The sequence below is a fragment of the Protomyctophum bolini genome, assembly GCF_963924005.1.
Source record: "Protomyctophum bolini genome assembly, chromosome: 1".
NCBI classification, from domain to species: domain Eukaryota; kingdom Metazoa; phylum Chordata; class Actinopteri; order Myctophiformes; family Myctophidae; genus Protomyctophum; species Protomyctophum bolini.
Genome location: NC_137862.1, coordinates 7725511 through 7736834, shown reverse-complemented (window position 1 = coordinate 7736834; position 11324 = coordinate 7725511). Strand labels below are relative to the sequence as shown.

The window sequence follows — 11324 nt, the reverse complement described above, 5'->3', positions numbered from 1 at the left end:
CCAGGGGCACGGTGGCACAGTCGGTAGTGCTGTCACCCCACAGCTAGAAGGTCCTGGGTTCGATTCCTGCTCGGGACGCTGGGGGCGTGTTCTCCCCGTGTCCCCTAGGGTAGGTAGCGGTACACTCACAAAAAACATGCAGTAATCCTGGTCTCTAAACTGCCTCCCCCTGGCCAGCCGGGGCGCCTGATGGAGGGGAAAGGAACTGGTTGGAATAACGTGTTCCTTCCACGCGCTACGTCCAACCTGGGAAACTCCCCCCTGTCGGGTGTAAAGGAGCAACTTGGACACTCAGGCATGAAGGAAGCATGAGTTCAAGTCCGTTGCTCTCCCCAGGTTGGCGTAGGGTGTGTAGAGCCCAGGATCACATTAGATAATTGACTCAAAGGGCACCTACGGACGGCTGCAATTTGAAACGGCCCCCGTAAAATCTGAATACCCCACCCCTTTCCCCCTCACTGTATATGTTTTTTCCCCCTCTTATGATGATTTCCTGTTTTTGGCTATATATTACGTCTCTAAATGTTCTGATAAATTGAAAATGGTGGACCCTATTGTAAACATTAAACAAGTGTAATGCTTTATATGGTGTCGTCCCACAGTTAACAGTTTTTGTATGGAGTTATGCTTGAAATGTACTGTAATTCTGCAAACTGTTAATAAATCCCATTAGGCCCAAACCGCACCAATGATTCGCCATGCCATGCCAGTTAATGCAACTACTCATCCGATCCACTTCAGTCTTGTCGGTTTAACTCTGTCCTATTGCTGAGGAATCCATTGTATTAATGGTTCTCCAGGCACACCGGGCCCTCTCTGGGCAGACATACAGTTACATTATTAGAGTTTTTTTAATGTTTCCACAGGCCAGCCCTGCCCCATTGTACTTTTGTACCATACTGAACATGGGAATGTTATGTCTTGGCATTCTACTATCTGAAGGTGGCATCTGTTTTACTCATGCATAAATTAACCTAATCTAAATAAGGCAATTTAGATTGTGATTTGGCAGTTCTTTCACACAGACCGTTACTGATAACACTGCTCCACGTGTGGGGAAAGAGAGTCAAGAGACTCTTTATTACCATAGCTATACCTTTGTCCGTCAAATCCATGGCCATACTTTTTTTTAGTTTTTTTTATTCACTAATGTTTTGCAACCAAAAATAAGGCATGCATTTTTTCTGTCCACATTCATAACATTGTTGCACATTTTTTGCATTCTGTGAAATAAATTACATTTCTGAACATACTCAACAATTTCAAAAATAGTACCGTAGATCGGCTATTTTCACTGACAAAGAAATGATGAAATGAATGAAATAGGACTTACTGTAAGTGCTTAAACATCATGAATACGTCTGCTATGAGAACGCCTCAGCCTGCTAGCCTATGTCAGATTTTTGTTAATTGCAGCAGCCTTGTTGTTTTTGTATGAGCTGACAGCACACCCTGGTGATCAATGAAAAGGCAACAGTTTGATATAAAGCACATGGTCGCCAGTTGCACAGCCTAGCCCTGAAAGTTATATCTGACCAAAGCATACAATCGTTAGGAAATTGTCCTAATAATGACTGATGTCTATGGGGGTTGAAATTGGTTTAAGTCTAAAGCTTATCTGTCTCTGCAGGTTGTGGAGTATTAATATAATGGAGGCAGGGGAGAGGCCAGAAGCTGTTGACACAATGCGCTCAATACCCTTTCACTACAACCCTGTCCATTGTACACAAGAATTATGTGAAACACACAAAGACCGACCGGCTATCCAGCCTAATGTTAGGACTTATAAAACCACTGACGAGTGTCAGTGAGATTCTGACGTCATTCCTTTTAAAGACAATATCGCTCAAGTGAATCCAGCAGTGCACAGATGGATGCAAACGGAAAGGATGCACGGCACTATGTCTCCCAGGCTAATTTGGATGTTGCTGTTGCTCAGCTCATGCTGTTGTGCTGAGGATGAGATTGAAGTTCTGTCCTGCCCAGAATTCCAGGAGGTCTTCGACGGATCATGCTATGAGTTTGTGAAGCTCCAGCGGTCTTTCCTCAGTGCCCAGGGGTGGTGTGAGCGGGGTGGAGGCCACCTCACCTTCATCCTGAATGATGAAACCCAGCAGTTCCTCCAGAAGCACCTGGAGCCGGACAGCGACTGGTGGCTGGGGATGGCACCCGCCTCCCCCAACCTGACCCTGGACTCGGCTGCCACTGACCGTGAGTAGATGCAGTGTATGAATTCATAGTGATAACTAGTGAAATATTATTCATGTTATCCATAGAATGTTTAAATGAGAATTGAAAATATGTGTGTGTGTGTGTGTGTGTGTGTGTGTGTGTGTGTGTGTGTGTGTGTGTGTGCGTGTGCGTGCGTGCGCGTTGTCTCAGCAACTATCTTCTTCGGCAGCTTGCATGTGGAGAGATTTGTTTCCTTACTATTTGGATATCTCCCTCAAGCCATGCCCCCTGATTTACCTCCTCCTTTGTTTCCCTACACAGAGAACTAACCTCTGTTTTATATTCAGCTCATACACTAGCTCTCAGAATGTCTTTGTTTCTTTTTATAACCTAAATTGTCAATGTTTCCACCATCGGAATATTAGAAGTAAGGATAGGTATACTGCCAATAAACTGTTGTGCTGACATATTCTTTGCCAGATCACTTGAACTGAACATATACAGTATAGGCATGGATATTATTTATATGGAACTTTTCTTTTGTATCCATCATCAGGTTCTCTGTCTTGGCTGGACGGTTCAGACATCAGCTATAATAACTGGGTGAACAGCCCTGATGCACAGGCAGAATGTGGACACATCCGGAGGGAGTCAGGCTTCCAGTGGGAGGCCGCAGACAATTGTAGCCAGGAACTGTACTTCATTTGTCAGTTTGGTATGATATTTAAAATGTTTATTGTGTGTGTGTGTGTGTGTGTGTGTGTGTGTGTGTGTGTGTGTGTGTGTGTGTGTGTGTGTGTGTGTGTGTGTGTGTGTGTGTGTGTGTGTGTGTGTGTGTGTGTGTGTGTGTGTGCGTGCGTGCGTGCGTGCGTGCGTGCGTGCGTGCGTGCGTGCGTGCGTGCGTGCGTGCGTGCGTGTGTGTGTGTGTGTGTGTGTGTGTGTGTGTGTGTGTGTGTGTGTGTGTGTGTGTGTGTCTGTTCCTAAAACCTTGTTTCTTTGTTTTTCATAGAGTCTGGGAGGTCCATTGCATGTGACGGCCAGAATGCGACATTGCAGTGTGGTTCTGGTCAAGTTATCGAGATAGAGGACAGTTTCTACGGCCGTAAAACCATTCACTACTGCCAGTCCAGACATACCGTGTCCGCCCAGGAAGAATGTAGCTGGATAGATGTTGTGGATTCAGTGACGGGTATTGTGAACTAAATCATTTCTGTTCTTAGATTTGAATTCAGAATCTATATCTGTTGTCTGTGTATAGTCCTGTTCTATGAGTTTAATTGCTGATAGACACACTACTTTTGGTGGTGAAAAGTATGTACGAATTTCATAATTGCTCCTAGCTTGTTCTGGATTTTGTCATCGGTATAGTTGTAGTCCCAAGATTATTTGTAAGGGTGGTGACTGATGTAGCCTGATTATCAGACTGTAGCTTTCTTGAAGCTTTCTTGAAGAGATGCAGACCACGCCCACTCAGAGAGTGGGTGTGGTCTTTGGGCTGGATCCAGGCTTTGACTGATGATGATTCAGTTGAAGTTCTACTCTGCAGGAAAGAAGTGAGCTCGGAGAACAAGTTTATTTAACACAGAGTGACAGAGAATATATAGTATAGTATAGTTCCTCTGATTGTTTGTGAGAGTGTTACATTGTCTTGAAATAAGAACACATTATTACCATTAGTTCCAAACGAAAACCAGTATACTTTCCCCCTGCAAGATAAGACTATTGTTTTTGATGTTATGTCTAACCATGCTAATGCTATTTATAAATGTACATGTTCTCACATCTGTTATTTTACCATGTTATTTCTTCTTGTACTCACTCTCTACGATATACACCGGATGCACAATATTGGAGTATAAAGATCCCACATCAGTATATTGAAGAGTGATATCTGGATTTATACCATGAACTTTATCTGCACATTCATGCTTCCAAGAGGAAGAACCCCTATTGATATTGATGACCAAAACCTACAGACCAAACTTTAAAATGAGCAAACTGGGGAGATTGTTCAGGCCTTGGCGCCCGGCGCGGGTCAGCACTCCCTGGAGAACACTCTTGTTTGGTCAATATTTAGCTCTATAGGCTGTACTCTATTTCAGTGGTTTTCAACCTTTTCTGGACCAGGGCCCACTTGAAAATCCCGAAACAGTTGCGTTTGGCTTGCCGTATTAAATGGTCAAATGGGTGGAAACTTAACATAATATACTCTTATACTTCTTATACTGTATATTGCTATCATTATGAAAACACATTTCAAGGTTTAAAGAACTGCCACATCATTCTTATTTTTCTTATTCTTATTTGGAGGTCCAGTACTGGTTGAGAACCACTGCTCTGGTTGTAAATGCAGACGTCTAAACAAAGGCCAGTTAATTAACAGCTCTCTAAAATCACAGCAAAAGCTGCACTTGGACTTGTATTTCATGTCGAACACAAAAAAGATCTTTGTCCTGTGTCCTATGGATATGAGGATTATGTACTGAGAACAAATAGATGTGTTGTGACCTTGAATATGAGGATTATAATGAGAACAAATACATGTTTTGTGTTCGATGACATCCCACATTCACGTCAGTTCAGTGGTTTGGGGCTAATGGCACTGAAAGAGCTGGTGACATTCACCAAGCTAATACTACCATAGGCCTTTCTCTTTGGCTAACATTATGTACACCTTTCTGTTTTCAGGCATGGTAAACACAAAAACCTTTCATCTAAATGTTCCGGAGTACCACCAGTGTTTAACGACATAAGCCTGTATAATTCCTCATACAACAAATAGCGGAACTAGATTATTTACAAGTTCACAACGTGTTGTGTGATGCAATTCCGATTTCAGCTATTTTAGATTCCTTTTTCATATTTGAAAAGAAATAAATATATATACCGGTATATTTTTCTTTGTCCAAAAGAGCAATACCAGGGTTAATGTGATGAAATTCAAGATATACAGTCGACAAATTATGAATAGATACATTGATCACTCTGTATTCTACAGGTCACTGCCATGGGCTGCAGGCGTGCCAGGCTGTGGCAGACGGAGGGTCTTTTGGGGAACCCTGCCCCGGGCTGGGAAGTTATCTGTCGGTGGACTACCGCTGTAAAAATGGTCAGAAGATGGTCCGCTAACATCTGCTTCCACTCCCTCATTCTTCACCCATTCTGACCTGAGATCAGATTAAAAAAATGTCTTCTACATCCTGACAGATTTCTGAAAAAGCTATGATTCTATGTCAGTCGTTCTTTGATTTTTCAAAAATAGCAGACCTACAAGCGCTACGAGCTTGTAGATATGCTATTTTTCAATAGCTAAAGCATAACATAATGCTAACACCAAAAGGGGTTCCCGCCCAAAATGGGTTTTAAAAACTCATATACATATATTCAATTATATGATAATGATAATGGCAAAAGTAAACACATTACCTACCGGTATTTAAAGTATATAGACAGAGATTGACTTGATACAATGTTATGTTGTGAAAACAGTACAATACAAATACAAACAAGTCAATACTAACATATGTAGGCATGCATGAACTGTTAGGCACTACTACATGGCATTGACAATATCTATATATTATCCACAGTTATTAACTATGGAGTCGTGCATTTTTCCGTCACTCAAAATCCCCATTCATGGGGAAAGCCCCCCATGTGCCCATAGGACAGGTCTCGTGACATCACTATGACATCATCATCCCCATACATGGGGAAAGCATCACTATGACATCATCATGTATATTAAGCCCATATACGTGAATGTCCGCGTATTATGGTCACGCATTGTGATATGATATCACATCTAGTCATGTCTCCAAGACAATATGGCCATGAACCCTTCCTTGTCCATACTTGTTTTTTCATTGTGCATCTTTTGGTCAAAGTTGATCCCATGCCAAAGCGACAGCCCTCGCCCAGCAGTCTGCCGTCACCCAGGCGGATGCGTGCACTGCATGCACACGCAGATCTGCCCCAGCAGTACGACTTGCACACTCTCACGCCTGTCTCAACAGGCCCTACCTGGGCCCTCATCAAACCCTGTAGACTCAAGACACCCGTAGATCTATTATTCAGTATGGAGCTGACCTGTTCTGACATTCCGTTATGTTGATCTGACCTCATCACACCCTGTAGTGTACACTCAAGACACGCTCCATATATGGCCAGTGTACGTGACGTCGCCCTTTTAGGGCGAGGTCGCTTCTCGCCCTCGTCTTACTGGTAATATATATTCTATACTATATCTAATCTTCTAAGTATGTTATTTAGACGGATATAGATGATTACACATGTTGCTAATTACGTTAGATAGATTCTGGATATGATGTCTACTTGCTATCCTTTACTCTTTATCACACTGTATTTACGTTAGATTCTGGATATGATGTCTACTTGCTATCCTTTACTCTTTATCACACTGTATTTTTAAGGCACAATAATTACTCGCCCACTTACTACGCTGATGTTTATTGGCTAGACTAGAGTTCATGACAACTCAGACGTTGTACTTTGTAAGTAGCTCATGGATCATTTGTAACTTGTTATCAGTTACAGACCCAATATCACAATTTGGAGCTATTTCCATAATTCATATAGGCATTTAGTCATTAGTCCTACAACTACAACCTATATCTCAAACCCTCACCCTAAACCTAACCTCCCACGGGGCAGCACACCTAAACCCAACCTTAACCCATGTCTAACCAATGACTAGTCTAAACTAAGTATATGCACCCCATTTCTCTTCCTCTCAGGACTCCACTTGTTAATGAGTAAGCTGGCTGCTGTCTTTGACAACGTCACCATCACTGTGAAGTGGCTACTCCATCCTTACAAGGGCAACCTGACCTGCACACTGAATACAGGAGATGGACACACCATTGATCCATACACACCAGCAGAGTGAGCAGTGCAATGCAGAACATTGAACTCATTTAGGCCTGACATCAAAATAAAAGAAACGCTCTGAAAGAATATATATTCAAAGATTTGTGCCGCATTTTTAAGATTTTTCAAAATAGCAGACCTACAAGCTATGAGCTTGTAGATCTGCTATTTTTCAATAGCTAATAGCTATAACATAATGATTAGTTAAAACACTGAAAGGGGTTCCTGCCCAGAATGTTTTTTTTTAGATAGATAGATAGATAGATAGATAGATAGATAGATAGAAAGATCACAACTTATGAGCGATGTTGAATTTTCTTTCTTTATAGAGCTTTGGGCTATAGGATTTAAGTCCAAATATTTGTTATCATCTTATCTGTAATTACTTCTGTGCTCGATTTGCTATCCGGAAGAATTGATTATTTTCCCCTCTCTTCAGATGGTGAAACAGCTGGTCTCAAAATCAAACTGTAGCATCATGAATGCAAACAAAGTGGAATCTGCCAATAATATATACACGTTAAAAATAACTAGTACTGGTACATAATTTGGGGAAGGTGAAATGGCTATACAGTATGTTCAGGTTATATATCACTGACTGCAGTTCTCTTGTGTAACAAAAAAAATACAATATCAAGAATAGGTGGCAAGGTCCAAAATACTGTGCTAACGGCAACATAACAATAACAGCAATAATAAAGATAACAAAGATAAAGCAATTTAGATAAATGCCCCTTGAGGAATTTCTGTAGCCGAAATAGGGAGGTGTGTGTGTGTGTGTGTGTGTGTGTGTGTGTGTGTGTGTGTGTGTGTGTGTGTGTGTGTGTGTGTGTGTGTGTGTAGTAATTACAGTTCTATCAGAGTACAATTGATTTTATTTGATTAGTTGATGATGTGATTTTAGAAATCAGTTCAATGTAATGAAAGTGAATTTATTTTGCTGGAAAAAAAGATGTTGTTAAAAAAAGCAATAATGGCTACAGTGTTTGTTCAGTAACTGGGGATTCATCCAATCAGTAGACGTCTGCGTTACCACTTCCCATTTCACTTGTTCATGCTCCTGATAGCGTACAATTGGTATCCCGGCCTGGAAATTCATTTTCTGTTTCCCAAAGATCTGGAGAGACAGGGAGACCCTTGTTACTGAACAAACACTGTATAGAAAATATATAGAAATAGATGCTCCTTTTAAGAGGTAAGGGCCTGTAAAGTCCAACACACACCGTCTGCGTACGCCGTGCGTCAAAACAGCCGCCTCCGTTATTTTCAATGAACCTGTCCCACACCGGCGGCGTTCCGACGCACGTTCACGCCTCGCCTGACGCTCCGATACGCCACCGTTCTATTCTCCAGGCGTTGCCGCGTCGCTGCGCACCCAGTGTGTGTTGGGCTTAAGATAGCACACACTACCAGTTAGACTCTGACGATAATATCATTGCGAACGCAGTGAGCACTAACTATGAGACCTAGCAGATCATGTCTGTCTGTCTGTGTGTCACGCTGTTACCCAAATATGGAGTGTGTTGCATCACACAAACAAATCACTCAGCTCCATATATGGGCACAAAAGGGGCCAGGTCAAAAACTTAACTTAAAAAAAAAACTTAACTTAAAAAGAAAATCTTAAAAAAACCCAAATATGTACGAGCTGCATTCGCTTCCCGCGTTTGCGCGTCTTACTTGTAGATATTATACAGTCTATAAATACACATTAATGTATACTTTCTCTGCTCTATCAGGTTGGAGAGCAGCGTGATACACAACTACACTGGTCCGGGTGTTTTCATGGTCCAAGTGGAGTGTTCGACCAGCGACTGGCACGTAACCGCCCAGAAACCCATCACCATTCAGGAGCCTGTTGGACAGTTTGCTGTTCTAAAGTGCTACAGCAAAGACCTGGAAACAAATGGCACCAAATGCAATGCGCTTTATGGCAACCTTTTCCAAATCCAGGTCCAAGTAGAAAGGGGTAAGTACAGTAGATCAAAGATATTTGAAAATGGAGGCTATAATGTAATGTAAAAGTTAATCGAACTAATTGATTTAATCAGTTACTGTAATTTTTTTTATCAATAATCGCTCATTTAATAACAATCGATTCATAATGAATCAACACTTTGGGCATGTCATTATAGGTGTAAAAAAGTGTAAAAGATATTCATACATTTCAAATACAGTGAAAATAGCTGACAGCGTGTTGCATCGTGCAACGTATCGTGAGCTTGTAGATCAGATACTTTCGATCATTTGATCATCATAATCCATAGTTACAGCCCTAAATGTTCCACACCTGCGGGCACGATCCTGAATGGTCCCTTTTTTAATGTCATATTTATAGGCACAAATGTGACCTATACGATCCAAAATGGAGACACATTGCTTGCAAGTTCATCAGCTCCCATTGGACCCGTCCCTCAGAACGTCACAGTGAAAGCAGAGGTGACCGAGCAGCTCGGGCTCGGGTGTCACGCGCTGACTCTGCGCGCATCCAATGGGTTTATTACGAGCCCTGAAGTGTCCGTGGAGCTGACCGTATGTCTCCTGAAGCCTGTCGAAGGGCTGCAGGCCTCAGTGATGTCAGAGAGTGATGATGAGTGTCCAAACAGCTCAGATCTCATCGTTGGCGTTTCCCTGGAACATGGGACCCCCGTGCAGCTCGTCTTCACTATGACCGGAGACTCTGACACCTTCTCTGAGACCAGGGACATGTTGAATGGTAGCTTGACAACATATAAGTTCTCCAGCCCAATCGAAGGTACGAAAGTTATACTGTGTAAAAGCCATACAATAATTAAAGGAGAATTCCATACTAAAAGGCGTTATTTTGTGCAAAAACTCCTTATTGGCTATTTCCCCTACCATAAGCCCTAAATGAATTGCATTGAATTGAATGGGAATTGAATGGGGCTATGGGGTGTTGTGCTACTGTAATTCGCTTATTTCCATCGCTCAAAATTATAATTTTTTTGTATACATCCTCTCTTCATAATGTAAATAATATCCCAAGCGGCACACTACTGCTTGGGATACTACTTATTTCGATGGAAATAAGCGAATTAGCACAACACCCCATAGCCCCATTCAATTCCCATTCAATTCATTGAGGGCTTATGGTAGGGGAAATAGCCAATAGTTTTTGCACAAAAAAACACCTGGACCTCTTTGGTGGGGAAGTAACGACTACAAAGAAAGGTAAGAAAGCCTTCTAGCATGGAATTCTCCTTTAAATGTATATGCGATTGTGAAAGCCTTTATGCTGTGCCCCAATGCACATTCTGATCAATATATCATTCTGTTACAGGACATTTACATGTACAAATAAAAGCAAGCAATGTCTTCAGTGCTGTGGATGTGGATCTGGACCTAACGAAGATAATGAACGCTTGTCAGAATTACTCTGACTTTCCACAAAAAAATGATTCAAACTCGGTATTTATGGAATTATCATTATCATTATTGGACTGTACCTTTTTATGTCACTGTGTTTGTAGACTTATTCCAGAGACATGATGTAAATTGATTAACTGGGCTATAGGTTATTCTTTTCAGGTATAACAACATACAGTATGAGCCCACAAATAAATAGATTGTATATGCTGACTTACTTTGTTTTGTTTTTAGACAGATAATGATTACTTGAATATCACCGTTAGTCCAGAGGTTTTGGTCGACCACACTCAGAATGTCACTCTGGAGGTAACTGGAGTTGAAACGTTACCGTACAGTACTGAGGGAAACAGGTTTGAGTGGAAATGTGGTAAGTATAATATTATTATTATCTAATATTATTAGAACATTTAAATAGTTCTCTGACCTATGCTACAACATATAATCCCACTCTATATACAAAAAGATAAACTTTAAATAGTAATATGCTAATATAATGAATAATGATTATTAAGTGTGTACTGCATATTGTGGATCATCGTGAAACATACAGTACATGCATAATATTGTATAACATAAAGTTATTATTTATATCATTGATATTGTTGTGGTTTTACTTCTCCCAATGCTTCTGTCCATACAGATGGAAACTGTACGTGCAATAACAATTCTACTGACATGATTCATGTAATTGAGAAAGACTGCCTCCCACGTCCATTTGAATATTTTAAATACACATTTACTGTGAGAAAAACGACATGGTTCAGGAAATGGATTGATCTCGCAGCAGTGTCTCAGTGCATTACTGTGACCCCAAAGAAATTCAGAGGTGTCGCCATCAGGTAAATCATTCAATGATTTGATGTATTCTAAAA

The 11324-nt window shown here is 41.2% G+C and overlaps 1 protein-coding gene across 1 annotated transcript in view; it reads left to right on the top strand.

Annotated features, from left to right (window-relative positions):
- Positions 1–1901: 1901 nt before the first annotated feature.
- Positions 1902–11324, top strand: part of pkd1l2a (polycystic kidney disease 1 like 2a) — a gene marked incomplete at both ends in the record, with an annotated part of 33406 nt that continues 23983 nt past the window's right edge. Inside the window, 10 exons of the mRNA XM_080762656.1 lie at positions 1902–2211; positions 2729–2887; positions 3182–3361; positions 5171–5281; positions 6930–7077; positions 8802–9031; positions 9401–9817; positions 10364–10491; positions 10684–10819; positions 11093–11291. Of these exons, the coding sequence (XP_080618782.1) occupies positions 1902–2211; positions 2729–2887; positions 3182–3361; positions 5171–5281; positions 6930–7077; positions 8802–9031; positions 9401–9817; positions 10364–10491; positions 10684–10819; positions 11093–11291 (2018 nt within the window). The remainder of the gene's footprint in view (positions 2212–2728; positions 2888–3181; positions 3362–5170; positions 5282–6929; positions 7078–8801; positions 9032–9400; positions 9818–10363; positions 10492–10683; positions 10820–11092; positions 11292–11324) is intronic.